At 38.8% G+C, this 22,538-nt stretch overlaps 2 protein-coding genes across 3 annotated transcripts in view; both read left to right on the top strand.

Moving 5' to 3' along the window:
• Positions 1 to 422: 422 nt before the first annotated feature.
• Positions 423 to 4,404, top strand: FABP7 (fatty acid binding protein 7). The gene is made up of 4 exons (XM_049653182.1): positions 423 to 508; positions 953 to 1,125; positions 1,745 to 1,846; positions 3,671 to 4,404. Exons 1-4 carry the CDS (start codon positions 436 to 438, stop codon positions 3,719 to 3,721), a joined length of 399 nt encoding a protein of 132 aa, XP_049509139.1. The 5' UTR covers positions 423 to 435; the 3' UTR covers positions 3,722 to 4,404.
• Positions 4,405 to 9,028: 4,624 nt separating this feature from the next.
• The window catches only part of SMPDL3A (sphingomyelin phosphodiesterase acid like 3A), a 16,501-nt gene continuing 2,991 nt past the window's right edge, over positions 9,029 to 22,538 (top strand). The window contains exons 1-6 of one of the 2 annotated variants that reach the window (XM_049654293.1): positions 9,029 to 9,198; positions 14,218 to 14,431; positions 15,171 to 15,315; positions 19,645 to 19,741; positions 20,486 to 20,655; positions 21,127 to 21,307. In XM_049654293.1, coding sequence (XP_049510250.1) covers positions 9,096 to 9,198; positions 14,218 to 14,431; positions 15,171 to 15,315; positions 19,645 to 19,741; positions 20,486 to 20,655; positions 21,127 to 21,307 — 910 coding nt within the window. In that variant the 5' untranslated portion in view covers positions 9,029 to 9,095. The remainder of the gene's footprint in view (positions 9,199 to 14,217; positions 14,432 to 15,170; positions 15,316 to 19,644; positions 19,742 to 20,485; positions 20,656 to 21,126; positions 21,308 to 22,538) is intronic. The other variant, XM_049654294.1, reaches the window with a different exon arrangement.

The raw sequence follows: 22,538 nt of genomic DNA on the forward strand, positions 1-22,538 counted from the left end.
GTCTGAACTTGTCTTTGCCAAGTTTTCGAGCTGAACCTGAAAGACCCTCTCTCATTTTCCCCGTTCCCTGCCTCCAGCCCCATTGACTCCTAGCACAGCTTTCTCAGGGAGAAAGGCTGCAGAGTGTGGATAAGGAGGAACTCGACCTACTCTGCTAACCCAGTGGCCTGAGCCAATCACAAAGCGGATTGGAACCTCATTTGAGCCCCCCTTCCCACCCCCTCCCCCTGGCAACAGCCTCCAGTAAAGGGGGGACACTGGAAGGGTGTGTTTGCAATTCAAATCCTTGGCTTTCTGCCTGCATCTTTTCCAAATAAGAAGGCAGGAGCTGCTGTGAGGTGCAAAGGGGTCTTCAGAACTGCAGTGGCAATAAGATCCAGAGATCCTCCCTCCTGTCTCTTTTATCTGTCTTCAAAGCAAAAGGAAAGGGCAAGGATGGTGGAGGCTTTCTGTGCTACCTGGAAGCTGACGGACAGCCAGAACTTTGATGAGTACATGAAGGCTCTAGGTAGGTAAAAATAAGATGTGCTGTTCTCTCCTTAACCTGAAGCTTCAGTAGTGCCAATTCCTTTTTTTTCTCCTATTAGATTGCCAAGCGACAAAGAAAGATCATGTTGTCATAACTGAATCCTAGGCTATGCATTTCCCACTGAAGGGATTTTTAATGTGGCGTTTGCCTGCTTTCTTGCCCAGGGCTAAATAACAGTGCATTTGGTAGTCTGGGGGAGGATGTGAAGCTTCTGTGCCTTTTTGTTTTCAGCATCCACTTATCATTTGTGCATCCAATTAAGCATCCGCATATTATAGCTCATCAGTAGTCATACTGCATAATTAACGGACTAAACGTGTCCTGATGAAACTTACACTCGAGGGCCTGGATTCAGGATAGGAAAGCAGATTCCTGCTATGTGAGTTATTTTGGAAGTCGCTGCTAACTGCATTGCTTTTTTAGGTGTGGGCTTTGCCACTAGGCAGGTGGGAAATGTGACTAAACCAACAGTGATCGTCAGTCAGGAGGGGGACAAAGTGGTGATCAGGACACAAAGCACATTCAAAAACACAGAGATTAGTTTCCATCTGGGAGAAGAGTTTGATGAAACCACTGCAGATGACAGAAACTGTAAGGTAAGGACCGCTCCTTCTCTGGGGTGGGGATGGGGAGGAGGGAATAAAAAGAGATCCCTGATGTTTCTCGTGTTTAGATGATGGGAGTAGAGAAAGTTCTCAGTATTTCAGTTCAGAGAGGACACCACCAGGATTAATTTTGCATTCTAGTGCACATATGTGGGTACTGGCTATAGCTCAAATCTCAAATCTATCTGTCTCTTACTCTACATTTTTCTTTTCATATTTGTATTTCAGAAAGTAAGAGTGTTCATTTAAAATAAAGATTGTATTTTGTTTAATGTCGCTGATTGCCTCATATTAACGAAACTGTTTGCCTCATCTGAAGGCTTTGTTTACAAGAGTAGAGTGACTAGTCTGAGAGTACTTGTTCAGGACTTTTATTTCTAACATATGAAATTTTTGCATCTAGATGTACACACTTCAATGAAATTATGAATTATTAGTTTACTATCATAATGACTCTAGAAGCCACAGAAGATATGGTACTAATATGATAATTAGTTGATCACCATTCATTCAATTCTATAATTCCTTCAAAAACCACTTCACTTGACTTTCATCTCAGAAATTTAATCTGTACCTTTTGCTATGTTCTGCATTTTGTTGTTGGTCTCAGTCTGTTGTTAGCCTGGATGGAGACAAACTTGTTCATGTACAGAAATGGGATGGCAAAGAAACAAATTTTGTAAGAGAAATTAAGGATGGCAAAATGGTTATGGTAAGTAAAGGCAGTTCTCCCTTTGTTTCTTCTTGCTTTTCACTCCTCTCCTAGTTCCCATCCCCTTCTCTCTCTCCCACCCTTCTTTAATAACAGTAAGTCTCCAGCAAGCTTCTTTGATCATGTGTAAAACAGAAGACATAAAAATGTCCTGGTGAATTGTATCATCAGCTATGCTTCTTTAATTATAGAAAAAAAAAGAAAAATTCTATGCAAGCGTGGTTTTCAGAAGTTTCCATCGATTTAGCTAAAACTGTCAAAGAAAGAATTTGTGTAGTATTACTGTGAATGTCTAAACCTCAAATGAAATCTAAATATAAAAATATTCATGAAAACATATGAATAAGACTGATAAATTACTATGAGTATCAAGTTGACTGAATATCCAAAAAATTACTTTACAGCTACTGTAATAAATAAGAGATCTTGACACTTTTTATATTTTAGTTTATGCAGGTTCCATAAGCTCAGTGCAGATAATTTAGAATATAACAGAAAAGTGTAGTTTCTCCTTAGAGGGAACCATTTTGATGTTACTTCCTTCTAGTCTTTCTTTTGATGCATCGTGCCTTGTAAATATTTCCATTCAATACCAGTAGTCATGTAAAAACTATAAAAATATAAAATTAAAATCTCTAATGATGTAGTAGCATCATAAACTGGGGAAAATGTTATGCATTAATCTAACATTCTAGACACATTTTTGTGAACTGAGTAATGGTATTTTGATGACATTGAAATAGTCAATATATCATTTTGGGGTTTTTTGGGGGTGGGTGGGTATTGCTTTACCTATTCCTTCTAAGATAATAGAAGAAAGGGCTTTTTTGTTTTTGTGACTTAAGGAAATTGACTGCTGTTTTTTCTCTTCCCTTTAACTGTTGCAATCAGGGCTGTTCTAGATTGAGACACAGGGCTTACGTTATTCATACTTCTTTCCATGGGACGGGAAGAGAGGGGCAGTGTTCCTCTTATGGTAATGAATATTTGCCCACATATTTCTGCAGTGATCATCAAAAGAAAGGATTTGTTTATAAAAGATTCAGTCTGAGCTTCTCCTTTATGCTTTTATCTCCATTTCCCACCCCCCACCCCGAAGACAGAAAAGTGGATAGCTTATAACTGACTGATCAGGCAAGACTGAGTTCAAAAAAAGGAGATTAAAACAATGAATGACAAGGGCATGCTATGCTCTTGAAAATCATGTCAATCCATGTAAATAACAAACCCTAAAAAAACTCCTAGATTTTGTAAAGAGATTTTATAGAAATTCTTCCAGTCCAATTTGACGTAAAAGTCCATGTTCCACGTTACACCCACCCAGGCACGTAGGCTCACATCAGCTGAAATATGACAACCAAAGCAATGAGAACATTTGTACATTTACTTTTCCTGATGACTTTGACACAAGTCATTCCAAATACCATTTCCCCAAATGATTTGGATTTTCTAAAAATTCTTCACAATTTATGAGATGAAAACCTATTATAAATTCCATTCACTTTCAAAGCAGACAGCTAATTTGATTACCCTGATAATTTAAGGGAAAAGGAATTCTTTTGACCTGAATCTATTTAGTTAATGTCAGTTTTTTTGCTTCATTTTCCTTTTAGAGACATAAACTATATATACATGTTATTATTCACTCAGTAAATAAAGTTTCTTTTCTTTTTATTTTAAGAAAGGAAGAGCTTATGTAGCATTTAATGTTTGTCAATGACATTATTCGTTTGCATAATATGTAAATTATATATGATCATCTTTAGAAAGTTCAGCTACTGATATTCTTGTATAAAAAGACTTGATTCTTTTTGCATCTTTCAGACTCTCACTTTTGGTGATGTGGTTGCTGTTCGCCACTATGAGAAGGCATAGAAAGGTTCCTGATCTGGGGTTCGAAAAGCTCTACAATTTTTCTATTTACTCAAGTCTCAGTGTTATCCTGCTATTACAGCATGGGTGATCACGAATTAAAAGGTTATCTTTGTTGTGGAGGTGGAAAATGGTGCTTTAAAAACTTGTTTTAAAACTTTTTACTGCAAATAGCCCAATTTTGATCTGCAGATTTATCATGTTTTATAATTCACATTAAGATGTTAAGTCACATTTTTAAAATAAAGAAGTAAATACATTTTATAATTTCCATTGAAAAGTAAATTAGATTCAAATAAAAATTGTATACCCATGAGAAATTTTGTTGTTGTTTTTAATGTCACTAATCTGGTGGTTTTAATATTAGATATTAGATGTTAAATATTTAATATTAGATATTAATCTGATTAATATCACTAATCAGGAGGTTTTAGACAAAATAGCCTTTCTTACTGTATAAAATAAAGCTGGAAAAGTGCTAACTTTTAAAAAATATTACTAACAAAGTGCTAACTTTGTTTAAAATATTAATTAAAAAAAAATCAGCAGAAGCCTGGGGAAAAGTGGAAATGCCACAGTTTTGGTTGGGACTTCCATAGAGAACCTGTGGCAATCAGAAACAGGCAGGCAGATGAAGCAAAATGATATACACAAAAATGTCTTATTAAAAATAGTCAAAATATCACACAATCAAAATGTCATATATTCAAGTTTCCTATTGAAAAGTAAACAGGAAAATAAAATGAATTTTACCCTGGATTATAAAGATGTGTTTCCAGACAAATACTTTGAGCTGAACTAAGTCAACAAAAGTGCTAAAATGGAGTGCATAGAATGTGTATTAAGGCTTCCAAATTCCCTTTAAAAAAAATTTTTTTTTAGTAGAGAAAACTAACTTTATTTTATTTTTCTAACTTGTTTTATTTTTTACTTTTTAAAATTTACATCCAAATTAGTTAGCATATAGGGCAACGATGATTTCAGGAGTAGACTCCTTAGTGCCCCTTACCCATTTAGCCCATCCCCCCTCCCACAACCCCTCCAGCAACCCTCAGTTTGTTCTCTATATTTATGAGTCTCTTCTGTTTTGTCCCTCTCCCTGTTTTCGTATTATTTTTGTTTCCCTTCCCTTATGTTCATCTGTTTTATCTCTTAAAGTCCTCATATGAGTGAAGTCATATAATTTTTGTCTTTCTCTGACTAATTTCACTTAGCAGAATACCCTCCAGTTCCATCCACATAGTTGTAAATGGCAAGATTTCATTCTTTCTGACTGCTGAGTAATACTCCATTGTATATACATACCACACCTTCTTTATCCATTCATCCATCGGTGGACATTTGGGCTCTTTCCATACTTTGGCTATTGTTGATAGTGCTGCTATAAACATGAGTGTGCATGTATCTCTTCGAAACAGCACACCTGTATCCCTTGGATAAATGCCTAGTAGTGCAATTGCTGGGTTGTAGGGTAGTTCCATTTTTAGTTTTTTGAGGAACCTCCATACTTTGCTTCCAGAGTGGTTGCACCAGCTTGCATTCCCACCAACGATGCAAAACAAATCCTCTTTCTCCGCATCCTTGCCAACATCTGTTGCCTGAGTTGTTACTGTTAGCCGTTCTGACAGGTGTAAGGTGGTATCTCATTGTGTTTTTTATTTGTATTTCCCTGATGATGAGTGATGTTGAGCATTTTATCATCATCAGTTGGCCATCTGGATGTTAATTTTTGTTTTAATATTTATTTATTTTTGAGACAGAGAGAGAGAGACAGAGTGTGAATGGGAAGGGGCAGAGAGAGAGGGAGACAGAATCCGAAGCAGGATCCAGGCTCTAAATCAGCACAGAGCCCTACGTGGGCGTGGGGCCTGTGGGGCTTGAACTCACAAGCTGTGAGATCATGACCTGAGCCAAAGTCAGCTGCCCAACTGACTGAGCCACCCAGGTGCCCCCGAATTCCCTGTGTGTGTGTGTGTGTGTGTTGCAGTTGTTGAAACTGAGTTACCCAAGGGAAAGTAAATACCTATTTGTAACTGGCTAGGGTTTGCCTTTGTAAGTAGAAACAAACAAATGTTATTTTATATTTCACCATTTATTAAATGCATTTTATCCATTTTCCCAAACCATCAATGTGAAGCAGGTAAGGCAGATACTGTTATTTTTACTTTACTGATGAGGAAATTGAATATCAGATTTACCTGTCCATGTTCTCATGATTAGTGAATAATACTGAGAACTGCAAACCTTGTGATTTTCCCTTTCATTTATTGTCAAAAAAGCACAAGATTTTAGTTTCCCTGATCACTACTTAGGAAATCGTTCCTCTGTTAGCCTCTGCAAGGCAAATAGGGTAAACATTTTTTCAGGAAAAAATAGGTAGTATTCATTTTTTTAACGTTTATTTATTTTTGAGACAGAGACAGAGCATGAACAGGGGAGGGTCAGAGAGAATGGGAAACACAGAATCCGAAACAGGCTCCAGGCTCTGAGCTGTCAGCACCAAGCCTGACACGGGGCTCGAATCCACAGACCGCGAGATCATGACCTGAGCTGAAGTCGGACGCTTAACCACTGAGCTGCCCAGGCGCCCGGTAGTATTCATTTTTAATCAACCAGGTGATTTCAGTTAATTTCTATAATTCAACGCCCAATTAACTTACAGATATAAGCATGAGGGAACTTACTTTAACTTACAAAATTCACCATAATGAAACTATTATCTGACTATTGGATTTAGGATTACTTTATTACTATAATGAAGAGTAGAGGAAACTAAAGTGCAGCTACAGGATTTAACATTTGAATACAATTAGTACTGAATGCCAGGATAAGGTTGGCTGAGATGACCATTCCTAAAACTAGAGAGTCTACCTTTGTCTTTAAAAGCATGAAACAGAACACTGAGAGTGTTTGCTCCCAATTGTTCAGGCACACTTCATCTTTGCTTCTGTTGGAAGAATGCTTTCTCTTGATGATTCCAGCCTCTGCTCCAGTAGAAGCAAGGGTTCTGGCCTCTCTGCTCTTAAGAATACAAGGCCATGGATAGGGATTCACCTTCAGTTGACTATCATTAGGCCAAATAACATCCTGCTGGCATTTATTTCCATAACAACTGCCCTCCAAGTGAAGAATGGGAAGGGTTTTGGGTGGCCTAAATGAGAAACAATTACAATTACAATGACAATCACAAAGATCAAAGGTTGCAGTGGTGTACCAAATATATTTTTCTGGGAAGATAATTAACAATATTTTTTGCTTCCTAAATCTTTACAAGGTAGTTGCAAATCATTTTTCTTCGAGCAGTATTCTAGCTCATATACTGACCTACCAATAGTACTAACTTTTCTGGTTTGTCCTTTTTGTTTTTGTTTTTAACATAGTTAATAGAAAAGGGAAAATTCCCAAGCCCAAAGGCAATTTGACCAACAGGCCCTGGAGAAATGTTTGTGAAATCCCAAGGTCTTAAAGTTGCGAACTTGACTAAAAGTGGTCTTGTGAAATCCACACTTGCACCCCTGATGATGAGTAAGGAGCAGTTTCCATCCTGTCATATGTGTTCTCTCACCCAGATACACACCCTCACAACAAATGACTCCTCCATCTGGACCATGAGGACCTATAAATTCATGTCCAAGGTTAAGATGAAAACCCACAGATGTTGAGGCACTATAGCTTTGCACTAGAGAGAGTAGGTATAACGGAAAACAAAGCAGAGGGAGTAGAAGGGAGAATGATGTTCCTATCCATTGTCTTTTAAGGAATTCAAGCATTTTTTAGGTTTCAAAAGGTGCTGGAGGTAGTTTATGCTTACTTACTGAAGACTGTTTCACAATCAATTCACTTCCAGTAAAGCTTATTGGAAATTGGGGGAGAAGAGCTAAAATTGCTATTTTTACACTTTAAAAAATCATTTTCCTAGTATTCAAAATGTTTGGGTTAGAAACACACAAGTTATTTTGTTGTCCTTAAAGTTATTCTCTCTCATCTGTCATTTTTCCCCCTGCCCATTTTCCTCCATACTTTTGAAGTTGTAGACTGAGAAATTCCAAACACCATTCTGTCCACCATTGGAAAACATTTTGGTTCTAGAAAGGCTTTTCAATTATCCTAAAACTGAGGCAGGACTTAACCACTCTGGCAGTACATGAAACAAAATGGAGGCACCTTGATTACTATTTCAAAGCCTCTTTCATGTGGCACTTTCCCATTAAATTACACAGGATACAATATAAGGTTTCCTCTGATGGGAAACAAATACATTTTATGACCTCTTTTATGAAGTTAGTCATCCTGCAGGATATTTTTTTCTCCCAAGGAATTCCACATCTTTATCTTAAAGAGACCAGCACCCTCATAAATGGTTAGAGAAGAAACACAGAACCTGAAACAATTTGGGGATCTTGGCCCCATTGTCAGACTAAGTAACTTTAAAAATTCTTTAGGAGAGTAAAAGCAACTGGCTCTACTTATGCTTGTCATGTGTCTCTGGACTGCATAAACCACAGTTCTGAGACGTTCTAACTCAGGTGTAAACAAACAAACAAACAAACCCCCTAAACAAACTAAAAACCAAGACCCTGTGTCTTTTTTTTTTAATTTTTAAATGTTTTTTTTATTTTTGAGAGAGAGGGAGAGAGGGGCAGAGTGTGAGCAGGGGAGGGGCAGAGAGAGAGGGAGCCACAGAATCCACAACAGGCTCTAGGCTCTGAGCTGTCAGCACAGAGCCCTCTGCCAGCTCAAACCCACCAACCCTGAGATCATGACCTGAGTGGAAGTCAGACACTCAACCGACTGAGCCACCCAAAAGCCCCTAAAATCCTGTGTCTTTGAGCAGTGGTTCTCAAACATCCCCATCACTTTAGCATCACCTGGAGGGCTATTAAAAACACAAATTACTGGACCATTTTTACACTCCTTCCTGAGTTTTTGATATAATTGGTCTGGAATAGGACCTAAAAATTTTCATTTCTTACTAAAATTCCCAGGTAGTGCTGATGCTTCTAGTCCAGGGACCGCCCTTTGAGATAGCTGTGCTATCCAAAACTTCTGCTGCCCTCCTCCAAATTCTCATGCTTCAAGGTTCTCTGCATGTCTTCTGCAGCAGAGCCCCATCTGTTTAAGGCCAGGCAGCATTTAGGGAAGATGATCTGCTTGAAGTGTGTGCCCAAGCACATTCCTTCCCTGGCCAGTCATTGATGGAAGGCATAAGAGGGCAGATCATCGCTAGACAGTTGCTGAAGGTCAAACGAGCTGACCTTTTGCGGAATCTGCCCTCGCACGTGACTGCAGGGCGTCTACACCCTCACCCTTCTTCTGCCTTCTCTCCACCCCCAAGCCAGATAGCCTCAGTCTCCCAGGCCGGTGGCTTTGACCCGTGATGGCTCTGCTGGGCGCGCTTGTCTGCTGCCTGTTGCTCGCCTGGCGTGGCAGTCCCGGGTTCGGCCTGCCCCTGGCGCCCGAGAGTTCAGCTCCGGCTGTGGGTGAGTCCGCGACCCCTGCCCTCCCGGGAGCTGCCCGAGAACAACGGGCCAAAGCGCCCGCGCGAAGTCTGGAAAAGTGCGTGGGGGCAGCAGTGCGCCGCGGCCGAGGCTCCGGGGAGTGGAGGGGAGTGGAGCCAGACGCGCCGGGCGCGGGGAGGGCGAGGGCAACTGCGGGAGGAGAGCGCCAGGCGACCAGCGGAAGGTCCAGGTGGCTGGAGAAAGTACCCTTGGCCAGTGGGGGCGCTGCAAGGAGCTGCGGGAGACTAGGTTCCTCTGCGCGTTTGTTCCGGGGGCGGGAGGAAGGAAATGTGCACGTCTCAAGCAGAACCGAAGCTAGAAGTTGGATGTCCCTCATTCCCACGGGCCCCGAATCTGCCCAGAGCACAGGGAGTACGGAGCTTCCTCTTCCCCATAGGGGTGTACATTTCAGTGGGACTTCTAGTATCTTCTGTCCTGCCCGCCGGGTTTGTTGGCCTTTTCTTCTTACTCCTCCTGCCAGAGTTTCGGTGCTACGCACCTCTTAGTCTACGTTAGAACTCGTGGGGCCTTTATTTCACTTTACCTGGATGTTACCGGACTGTCTGTGGGCGGGATCAATTTTAATCATACTTAACAAGTTTAATGCAATCCCTTTTGTGGTCCTGGCCTGGGACCAGCGGCATCAGCGTCACCCAAACTTCTTAGAAATGCAGGTTTTCAGCCCACTCCAGACCTATGGAATATGAAACTCAGAATTGGGACCCAACAACTTGTTAAACAAATTTTAGATTTTAGGGTGCCTTTTGAGCCTTCCCTTTCAAAGGTCAAGGTAACCCCACCTGCCTGACACCCTTTGAAAAGAATTGTTCTGTTCTTTAGAGGGGGGGAATTTTGATAGGTGGAATTCTGTTCTGTGTTTGGGGACTTAGCCGCCTCTGAAACTTAGCACAGTGCTTGGTGCTGTTCTCTGACGCTTTTGCTTTCTCACAAGGCTCTGGAAATGCTCTGAAAAAAATACCTCCTCTTTGCGTGAGAGCCAAGTTCTCGTGACTCAGCTGTCAGGTTGAAAGCAAGAACTGTGAATCTGGTTTCTTAACTGTCAGTCATAACGAGAAATCATCCCCAAATACTTATGTATGTTGGTTTCTGCTTTTATTGAAGCTTGTGTTGTTTTTCTTTAGTTAGGTGACTGTTCAGGATTTTGAAATAAAATGTCCCAGGTTGCTACCCATTGGGAATACCCATTGGCAAATTTACTGTTTGGTTTTAAGGATCTGATTGCTTAAGCCCTCAGCAACAACTTTGTGGTGTCTAGGGCAGCTCCACTTACACCCGCCCGTTTTCATATGGAAACTAGAAGGCTGAGTCACTTAGGGAGGAGGAAGGGATGGGGTTCAGAGACTTGCTGAAGTGTTGACTCAGCAGTTTCGCATTGGCTATATTATTTTACATGTTTTCTACTTGATGTGACGCTCTCTCTCTTCACCTGACCCCATCCGGAAATGCTTCCTTTATAACACTCACCATAACTGGCCTGTGCTTAATTGGTGTGTGTGTGTGTGTGTGTGTGTGTGTGTGTGTGTGTGTAAATTCCCAGTCTCAACTTTCTGTTCTGTCAAGTCTCAGTGGTCAGAGGACAACAACCCAGGAGACTTCACCTGGGTGTGTTTGTCCACATCTCTGATTAGAGTTAGTAGGTCAAGGCCTGCTGAGGTATTTGGTAGGAACTGACATTATAAACAAAAAACCAAAAATACCTATTTTAAACAATTCAGATGTGTCCAAACATCTGAATTATTGTTTACTAGCTTTTTTTAGGATAGATTACAATTTTTTTTAGCTAAACCATAAGTTTTTTGGTATATAATGTTGAGCATTTATCTAGGTATATTAACAACACACACATGTATACACACATACATTTGTGGAAATCTTCTTAAAGGTTATCTGCAGAACAAGAAAGAAATCATTGTGTGGTGAAATGAACTTTGGACCACAAATCAAAGAATCTGTAGTGGAGTAGGGCTTGGCCAAAGGCCAGGTCTGTGGCCTTAGACACACACACACACACACACACACACACACACACACACAGAGCACTTTATATATAATTTAATTAGAAGTGGAAGGTAAGGCCTCCAGAGGTTCATTATTCATAAATCCCAGGTTAAGAACCTGTCAGAACTCTTGGCTTCTATTTAAAGACTTTCTTCAGTGCATCTAAATAATTACCTCCTCACTTATCTGTCTGGTGGTGCAGTGTAGTGGAAAGAGTGCTAGACTGGGAGTCTGGAGGGACTGGTTCTAGTTCAGCTCTCATTAATGAGTCACCATGTGATCTTGAGGAAATCCTGAAATCTGCCTGTGCCTCATTAAGGAATGTTTACTGAGGGCCTACTATAGGTCATGTTCTAGATGCTGAGGACATACAAATCTAGCTACTGGAGATGTATTCTTAATGTGTTTCCAGTTTTGGTTTATAAAATTTTAGTATACTTATTATCTCATGTCCCTTAATTGTCACAGTATCTCATGTAGGTGTTATGTATTTTATGTGAGGCGAGTGACACGGAAGGACAGTTGAATGTGAGCACACATAGAGGCAAGTGATACAGTGGTTAAGAGCAACATGGAATCCGGAATCAGACTTCCTGAATCTCTATCTTGACTCTGTTGTGTATGACACATGTGACTTGGACTTAATCTCTGTGTCCTTATCTTTAAAATGAAAATAATGATGAGCTAATACATGTAAAACATTAAAAAAGGCAATAAACTTACAGTAAGTACCTGATAAATTTTAAGTGTTACTTGGAAGTGAAGAAGTTCAATCTCAAATTCAGGCTTAGGGTTACAAAATAAAAACAGTATAACTTTTTTTTTTAAATGTTTATTTATTTTTGTGAGAGAGAGAGCGTGAGCAGGGGAGGGACAGAGAGAGAGAGAGAGAGAGAGAGAGAGGGAGAGAGAGAGGGAGACACAGAATCTGAAGCAGGCTTCAGGCTCTGAGCTGTCGGCACAGAGCCCAACGTGGGGCTTGAACTCACGAACCATGAGATCATGACCTGAGCTGAAGTCAGACACTTAACTGACTGAGCCACCCAGGTGCCCCGTCAAAATATTAACAGTATAACTAACACTGAGGTTACTAGATGCCAGGTATGTTCTAAGAGCTTTACTTCTACCAAGTCACTTAACCTTCATACAGAAGGCAGTAATATTCTTTCCATTTTGCAGATAAAACAAGCCAGGATCACACAACTAGATTAATAAATAGAGCTTGGATTTGAAGTCAGGTAGTCTGACTCTGGAGTTCCCCATCTTAACCATAACACTATACTGTTCTGTGTATAGCTTATTATACCTTAATATTCTACAAATCATTGAAAACATGTTTAAATAAAATTGAGATGCACTATATATTTATACCTCAAGGAAGGACAGCCTCCAGGATGATTCTGAGCTATTTGTCAACCTCACTTTGTGTGTTGGATACAGTAAGTCTGGGCTAGAAATGGAAGCTGGAGTATTTTCTGCATTAAAGAAGAAAATAAATTACTCTTGGCATGTATTTTCAAATGGGGATAAGATACAAAGTAATTGATCATAAAGACTGTTTTATGTCTACTTTCTTCTGGATCTCTTGTCTACCATGTCTTAGCTGTGAACTTAAATATGTTGTAAAATCATAATGATGTTGTGGAGAAAAAACAACCCAAATATAACTTAACGTTTCCACCCTAACAAATTAACGGTTTTCAGTTTTTTACTTTCTTATCCCAGCTTTGGGTCCTATTCAGGTGTTTGCTCATATACATACATAGCTTTTATCATCTTTGTATAGGTAGATAAAAGTTTGCATTCTACTTGTTTGCTCCATGTTTCTGGTGTAGTATGTGCTGCTATGTCATTTCTGATATAAACTAGTCATAATCAGAGTAAACTCCAAATTCAAAGTGTGAAAAGCCTCAATACTAAAATAATTTATTAATTGCATATGAGAAGGCAGCAAAATCATAGAAGATATATGTAACTTATGTATACACAAGCTGGAGGGCCTTTCGAAGTGGGGCTCAGATTCTGACTGTGCTGTTTGTTAGCTGTGTATACCTGAGCAGATTTCCTAATGGACCCAGCTTTCATTTCTCCCCTCTAAAATGAGAACAGTGATTCCTACTTCAAGAGAGTGGTTTTGAGAATAAAATGGCATAGTATATTTAGTTTCTTTATTATAATGCCTGGCACAAATGCTTAATAAAGAGAGACACTACTCTGAATATTAGTACTACTATTTCCTTTAATTAAAGAATCTTTCCCATGGTATCCAATGGGTTCCAGGTTTCTCACTGAAAACCGAATGGAAGCATCCTCTTTAACAAATGCTTTCCTTAACATTATCAACATTTGATACAAGTGTATGCTAGAAGATGTTCCTATATTTAGTAGCTTTTAAGAGCCTCTGGAAATTCCTACTTTTGGTTTAAAGCTAGTATTAAACATTTATACTCTTTTTCCATTAATGTTGAGAGGCCAGGTTTTACAAGAAATTAGGAGTGAGATTTAGTTTCTGGTTTTGCAATCTATCCACTCTGTAACCCAAACAGACCACATCATGTTTCTATGTTAGTTTTTCCACAAGAAGCACATAAATAAATTCTAAAACCATAAATTCTGCAAGGAAGGAAACATACTATTAATACACAATATTATTATTGACCCATCTGAAGTATGTCTCCCTGTATTTCATTATGCAGTTTACGTTTGTTACATAGTCTTTTTTACGTAGGCACGCCGTCAGTGAGCTCATCAGTTCTGACCCATGTAAATAGTAAATTTTAGTAAATTCTTCCCACTATCTTTGGGATCCTCATCTACTGACAGGAAAGTATTGTATTTACTTTCAGAGCAAATGAACATTTAAATTACTAGGGTTTTACTCCATCACAGGGAGGAGTAACTGTCTCCAGTCTTACTGTAAATATGTGTATGGGAATACCTAAAGGGAAGTAGATTTAACACCATTTCTTTTCTAATCAACAGGACAGTTTTGGCATGTGACTGATTTACACTTAGACCCTACTTACCACATCACAGATGACCACACCAAAGTGTGTGCTTCATCTAAAGGCGTAAATGCCTCCAATCCTGGTCCTTTTGGAGATGTTCTGTGTGATTCTCCATATCACCTTATTTTGTCAGCATTTGATTTCATTAAAAATTCAGGACAAGAAGCATCTTTCATGATATGGACAGGGTAAGTGAGTATATAAATACTGTTAGTTGCTCAATATTTATCTACAGTGACCTAAGCTTCATTAGAATGCTGAATTCCTACGAATATTAATTAATTAGGTTTTGTTTTGTTTTTGTTTCTGGGTTTTTTTTTTTTTTTTTTGAGAGAGAGAGAGGGCACAAGTGGGCAAAGGGCAGAGGTAGAGAATAGCAATTTTGTAAACATTATCTTCTGGTGGCATAATTAATTAATTCTGTCTGTCATGATGACAGAGTGATAAGGTTTGTATTCCCTATGCCTGCAGTAATGACCGGTGCTATTTAACTAATGTTTAAATTATACCTCATTTAACATTTGCATTTGATATTATTATCCCCATTTTACAGATGAAGAAATGAAGGCTGGGCATCTAAGTAACTTGTTCAAGTGTACACAGCTAGTAAATGGCAAAGCTGGAATTTGAATCCAGGCATTTTAGCTCTGGAATCTGTGCTTTTAATTGCTCAACTATTTGCCTCTCACAAATCTTCAGTCAAGCAGTGTAATAGGCTGAGATTTCCTGCTTATCTGTTGTATCACACAGTTTTTAAAATGGGATACTCTGTGGGAGAAAGATAAATGAAGAGTCGTTTATCAGCTCTTTTAATAATCATCTGTTGTTTTATCGTGGAAGTGTGCAATGATAATACAACCAGGCATCATGCATGTCTAGTGACTTTTTACAGAAGTTGATTTTGCTATGATTCTGTCTCCTTTGCAGGGATAGCCCACCTCACGTTCCTGTGCATGAACTCTCAACAGACTCAGTCATAAATGTGATTGCTAATATGACAACCACCATCCAGAGTGTCTTTCCAAATCTCCAGGTTTTCCCTGCACTGGGTAATCATGACTATTGGCCACAGGTAAATTTGATGTAAACTCCAAAAGTGTTTCAAGGAATTTTCCCATTAGTACTGTCAAAATTCTGACAATAACTAGCTGATGATAAGACGTGGGAGTGGGGCTCATGGAGGTAGAGTGCACTGTTAATAACCACTGAAGAAGGTAAGACAACTGATTTGGGGACTTTAAAGTGATTCTCCCTAATCCATAAAAAGATATGTCCATAGTGAGTTTTGGAAGCAAATTGCCTAGTTTGTGGATTATTGATTCTTGTTTTCCCTCATAATCTTCCTCAGTTTCTACTTTCTTTTGAATAACAGTGTTGTTCATTCACATTTTATGATAAAGGTTGGCAAGGAAGGTTGATATTGACAAATGTTTACATTTTTCAGAACTTCTCTTAGGCAGACCAAGCTCCCCACGCTCTGATCATAACAAACTGTCATAAGAACCAAAGAGGGAAGTTCCTGTTTGGGCCCAGTTTATCTAATTAAGATACCACTCAAGACAGAGATTGTGTTTAGAATATTTGATGACCGATAAGCTAAGGCCTTAACCTATCAGTGTGGCGGTTTGTTAAATAGCCTGTGCATAACGGTCGGATACTAGCCCTGGCTGGAGGGTCCTGTTATACTAGTGTAGAATCTTAGATTTGGACAGATTCAAGATATCTCAGAGTTTTAGTGTTTTAGTCCAGGACTTGACACACTATGACCTGTGGTCCAAATTTGGCCTACCACTTGCTTTTGTTAATAAAGTTTTATTAGAACAGAGCCATGGCTATTCTTTCTGTATTGCCTGTGGCTGATTTCTGATTTTGCACTAGAACAGCAGAGTAGAATTGTGGCAAGAGAGACCATATGGCCCATAAGCTTAAAATATTTATTATTTGGCCCTGCATAGGAAAAGTTTGGTGACCTTTAGTCTAGATCAACTCTTCATTTTATGGATGAGAAAACTGAGTCCCCAAAATGTCAAGTTGCTTGTTCAAGTGGTCACAATCGTGTAGTGATAGAGCCCACATCCTGGATCTTTTGTGTTCAATTAGACTAACATTCTTGCATACATCCCTTGTTCTTGCCAGATTAACATACTCAGTATTCCTGAACACAATATTTACTTTCATGCCTCTCTGTCTAGATTTATCTTCTTGCTTAGAATATCTTTTCCATCTCAGGCCACAAGAATGCTTAGTGAGCATTTTGATCACCTAAATACAGGGATTTTGAGACGTTGTACTCTAGGATGAACTTGTTTCAAGTAACTTTTTGGCACTGGCCTCTGGGCTTGAGATGAACAATGTGTTAGTCTTTGTGAGTCATCCTCTAAACCAGTGGTCAACTTTGTTACTATTGAGATGTGAGACCACACAGGGAAGATGCTTGGGGATGAACAATCTCTAGAAACCAGGAGCTACCCACATTGTTTTTTATATGCTTTAGGTGACAGACAGATTGACATAGTGGAGAACATGTGGGGTTTAGAGTTGTATTTACTAGAATGTAAAGCCTTATCCTGCCCTGCTCCTGATAGCTTGGCCAACTTGGATAATTCGCTTAATGTCCTTGACCCATAAGTCACTCATTTGTAAATAGGAGCAATAACACCCACCCTCAGAAGTTTCCGTGAGAATTAGTGATATTACATGAATAGGGCGTAGCTTTCTACCTGGTACATATTATGCCCTCAATAAGTGGAGTGGTAGTTATTGGAGCAGTAAGCAGCAACATGTGGGATACGTTTTCCCTAACTCCTTTGGGGATTTGTTTTATTTTACTTTTATTTCTGTCTTTGTGAAGTCAAATCTTATAGTGATTCACAGATATAGATAATATACAAATTCTAAAATATATCCTGTCGTATGTATAACTAGGGTAAATTGGGCAGCCCGTATACTTTAAAGAGTTAATTTTTTTTGTCTTTCTAGCTTGTGACTTTATATCTGAAAATCTTCTTTCTATTATTCTGCTTCCACCCTTCCACGCCAGTTTCAGGAATGTCAATGTAACATGAAAGCCCCACAACAAAATCTCCTACAGACTGTTAGCCGAGATGGAATTCTGGTGAATGTTAGTAACAAAACTGTTAGTAACAAATCAAGCAGATACTTTAATAAGTATTATTTCTCCATTAAAATCTCATAAACATACACATAAACATAACTACCTAAACATGCATATGTAGATGCATGTCCCCACCCATTACATCAGAAGTAGATATTAGTGTGGGCAGCCTAGGGACTCCTTCCAGTTGCCGCCCAAGGAGGCAGTCTGGGCCAGGGTCCTCATTTACTCCTACACTGGCAAGACTGGCGCCACCAAACTTATGGGTGGGTCACTTCCCATTATACCTCATTTCTCGGCACTGCACATGTCACAGCCAAAGAGTATTGAGATGATGGCATCGTACAATTAATAATTGGACATAGGAGTGACACTGGAAAGACCTGGAATTTAGACCAACCCAGGAACTGACCAGCTGTCCCTGAATGAATCATCTAACTTCTCTGATGCTCACATTTCTCATAACTAAAATTGAGAGAAAACTCTACAGTAATTTTATATAATTTTAAGATTTCATATGACCATTCCAGTATTTTGGCATCTATCCCAATACTTTGGGATACACATGGCTAACACTTTCAGATTTTTGATGATGATCATGTGACCAAGTTTTAATCAGAATCTGGGTTGGCCTATAAGTCATAATTTTTAGTATTCAGTATAATTTTCAGACAGAGGAGTCTGATATCTGACACAAATTAAAAATATACTAATAGTTCTAGTTAGAACAAGTCATTTAGTTATTACTTTCCCTGAATGTATTTCTGTTTTCATCGTGTATTAGGCATATGTATTAGGAACTAATGTGACTTGGGTGTCATCTTGGAAAATAACTAAGCATTTTAACTAGTGCTGATGGGAAGATTACTTTAAGAAATAGATCTATGTCACTAATATGCAGAAGAAAAGGAGGAGTGTGAAGGAAATGGCTTCTGTTTATTAATATAATTTTTAAAACAAGAAAATAGGAATAATTATTTAATTTCACAAGTGATTTTTGGATTTTTATTCAGTATGCACTTTCTTTTTTTAAATTTATTTTAAATTTAAAATTATTATTATTATTATTTTATTTTTACTATTAGAGATAGCGAGAGAGAGAAAGAGAGAGAGAGGCAGAGAGAGGGAGAGAAAATCCCAAGCAGGCTCCATGCTGGGCATGGAGCCCGACACAGGACTCAGTCTCACAACTGTGAGATCGTGACTTGAATCAAAGTCAGGGCTTGTTCACGCAACTGACTGAGACACCCAGGTGTCCCTCAGTATATACTTTCTTAAAGTTTTGGGTATTTTTTTCTTCCTTAAAGATCCTTAAAAAAATTTTTTTTTAAGTTTATTTATTTTTGACAGAGACAGATTGCGAGCATGAGCGGGGGGAGGGGCACAGAGAGAGAGAGACAGAATGCGAAGCAGGCTTCAGGCTCTCGGCTGTCAGCACAGAGCCCGACACCGGGTTCAAACTCACGAACCGTGAGATCATGACCTGAGCTGAAGTTGGACGTTTAACCGACTGAGCCACCCAGGTGCCCCGCAGAGCTAAGATCCTTTATTATAATGTGATAAAATAGGATGATAAAAATACTTTATGATAATAAAAATGTTTTATGTACACATTGCTTACAAAAAATCAAAACATGTTCATATAAAGAGACTTCTCCAAATCAAAAGCATGTGGTTGTCAGTCTTCATTCAGAAAGTTCAAAAGCTTTATACTGGTGTGAACATCTCAGAAGACTTTGTTTAATTCTAAAATCATGAAATTTTCTCCATTCTCTCAATGTGCTGTTCCAGGCCCTGTGTGTTCAGGCTCACACCTGCCTCTGTTTTTCTTTAATGAGCACACTCCCATATCCATTCTATATCCTGACCACGTGGCACAAGTGCTTTTTTCTGTGTATAGCACTGTGAGGGTTGGTGTCTGGGCCATTGTCTTTATTTTGATGCCCTTTCTTGCCAACATGATGAAATCATTATTCAAGGGCAGGTTGATGTGCTTTCTTCACTTCCCCCCCCCCCCCCGACTCTCTGGGCCGGACTCGATTGTTCATGCTTCTACCCTGCTAGAACCTCTATGATGGCACCTGGCACATTGTCTGACAGGTGATTGATTATATTTTTTTTTGTCTCTTTAACGAAGTTATACATTCCTTGAAGATGAAGCCTATCTAGTACTCATCCTTGCCTCTCCAGATGTCTCATATAGTAGGAAATGCTCAAGTAATGTTTAAATTAGTTAATCTATGTATCTTTAAAGTTTCAATGGTGGATTGTATTGTTTGTGGCCAGGATCAACTGCCTGTAGTCACCAGCAAGGTGTACAATGCAGTAGCAAATCTCTGGGAGCCCTGGTTGGACGAAGAAGCTATTCATACTTTAAGGAAAGGTAAGTGAAAGATTTATTCATCCTTATTTTGTCTCTATTTTTATTCATGTTGTTCAGACTAAGATCTTTAATGTTTGCTTGGGTGTGTTCATTCTGGATGTGCCCATTTCTTTGGAGGCTGTAAGTCATGTTTGAAAGCTGTGGAGAGGCATGGATGGTGAGTGGGCCCAGGGCAAAGAGAGCAGGTCCAAGATCAGGTGCTAGCTCCAAAAGTACCACTGCAGCAGACCCTTGGGTGTTACCACCACTGGCTCACAGGTGTGAGGGCGATTTTGCCTTTAAGTCTCATTGCTACTAAGACTGTAGCAGGTCTGGTTTATCTGACATCTCTCCCATAGTAGTCTTTGGCACGGTCCACGTGTGTTCCTACTTTTGCATTTTGTACTTCACTATATCTCTCATCTTAACTCCCCAAACATGCAAAAGTAGGAGTTGATGCATTAATGTTTCTTTTCTAAAATTTGACACCTCATGACCTAGTGCCAATATCATTTTCATCTGAATATCGGATACAACTGTTGGTAGGTCAGTATGTGGAAGTCCCACCACTGGATCTGGCACACAGTCGGTTTTCAGTAAGTGATTCTTATTTAATGACAGCCTATGTATGTACAAACTAAATAATGAGAAATAAGTATCACCTTCCTGACTGGCTTGTAAACCATAATTAAGAGTTTGCTTTCATAGTCACTGTGAATCTGTGTACATGTTTTTCTAGAGTGTGTCTTAAATTTGTTTTTGTAGGTGGCTTTTATTCACAGAAAGTTTCACCTAATCTGAACCTTAGGATCATCAGTCTAAACACAAACTTGTACTACGGCCCAAATATCATGACTCTGAATCAGACTGACCCAGCAAATCAGTTTGAATGGCTAGAAAAGACACTGAACACCTCTCAGCAAAATAAGGAGAAGGTAGATCCCAGAGACTAAAATCATCTGGGGATAAACAGGGGCTAAATTTGTGTATTTATTAACTCAAGTGGGGTCAGCTATTAATAAAGATATTAAAATTTGAAGATGTTTTCACATGAAACACCTTATGGTTTAATTAAATCTGCTGTGTTTGTTTTATTTTGCTTTGCTTTTAATGCTTTGATGACTGATTGACATCTGTTGATTAAAAAAAAATTGTGACCAAGATCACAGTTACTATATATCATTAACAGTGTAATTTAAGTGAGTCAAATGCAAGTAGAATGATACTAATAGTTTTATAATTTCATCGTTTTTTTTTTTTTTTTTGGTAATAGGAGAGATGGTATATTTGCTTTCTAAATTTTAATTAATATACAGTACTTTTAATCTTGGATATCTAAATGTCATTTGGTTATGATACACGTGCAAACAGATTCTCATCAGTCCTCATTATGTTTCTTTCTCCAGGTGTACATCATAGCACATATCCCAGTAGGATATGTGCCCCATTCAAGGAACATCACAGCAATGAGAGAATTGTATAATGAGAAATTGATAGATATTTTTAGAAGATACAGCAATGTCATTGCAGGACAATTTTATGGACACACTCACAGAGATAGTATTATGGTGCTTTCTGATAAAAAAGGTAATATGCTGTTCTGTGTGCATCTTCCCAATCCAAGATGCTAGAGCAAAGCAGTGAATATCCAGTAATTTTTACTGAACCAGTAAATTACAAGTTTCATTAAATCAACCTGCCAGCACCAGATTTTTCTGAATATCTTCTGTGTTTGTAAGGCAAGTGTCGATTTCCTATTTAGGCCTGCAGTTGGGTGTCTCCCTATTTGCTCCATGGGGCCACCAGCATTTGATAGCTATCAACAAAAAAGGCTCTGAAACCCTTAGCTCACTCAACTTTTCTTTTAGATTCTCAAGTTTAGAGAAATACTGCTGTTCATTATTTACTTCCTAGACTCAAGTGTCTTTTTATATGACTTGTTTTACTTCTCAGAATTTGAAGAGAAAAGCAGAATTCACCACTGGTTTAAAATAGATCAAACACTTAATTTTAAGGGATAATCAACATTGTCATCTACTCAGAATTAAAAGATAAGAATAGGAGAATCTCAGCATCAGACAAAACAATGATTACCTATTTTTATTTTTTATTTTTTATTTTTTATTTTTTATTTTTATTTATTTTTTTTTAACATTTATTTATTTTTGAGACAGAGAGAGACAGAGGGAGACACAGAATCTGAAACAGGCTCCAGGCTCTGAGCTGTCAGCACAGAGCCCGACGCGGGGCTCGAACTCACGGACCGTGAGATCATGACCTGAGCCGAAGTCGGCTGCTTAACCGACCGAGCCACCCAGGCGCCCCTGATTACCTATTTTTAAAGATGACCTCCTCACGAGGACAGGAAACGGGGAGTTAATCAAATAAGCGTTCTTATTTTAGAATAGTCAGCCAGGAAAAAAAAATCAGTATTTATTTTTTTCAGCAATTGGGGAAAATTTTCAAAATGCTTTACCTCTTTCACCTACAAAAAGTAGGCTTGGTAAAAAATGACCATTTTTCAGCATTTGATAGCTTTTTTACTCAGAAATTCATTCCTGTAATAGATAGGTATAAAAGCATGGTGACCCCAATCAGGTTCTTATTATGTAATTATTGGCATATTGTTTTAGGTAGATGTACAGAACAAACTAGTTTTGTATTTGTGTGTATGTGTGTGTGTATACCTGTGATAACTTAGATTTTGTTATTATGAAAATTTTCAAATACACCTAAAAGAGAATAATTAAACAACGACACACCCCCCTCCCCCCACACACAAAACTAGTTTGTTTTCAACCTCAAACAGATGCTGCTG

Source organism: Panthera uncia, assembly GCF_023721935.1.
Source record: "Panthera uncia isolate 11264 chromosome B2 unlocalized genomic scaffold, Puncia_PCG_1.0 HiC_scaffold_24, whole genome shotgun sequence".
NCBI classification, from domain to species: Eukaryota; Metazoa; Chordata; class Mammalia; order Carnivora; family Felidae; genus Panthera; species Panthera uncia.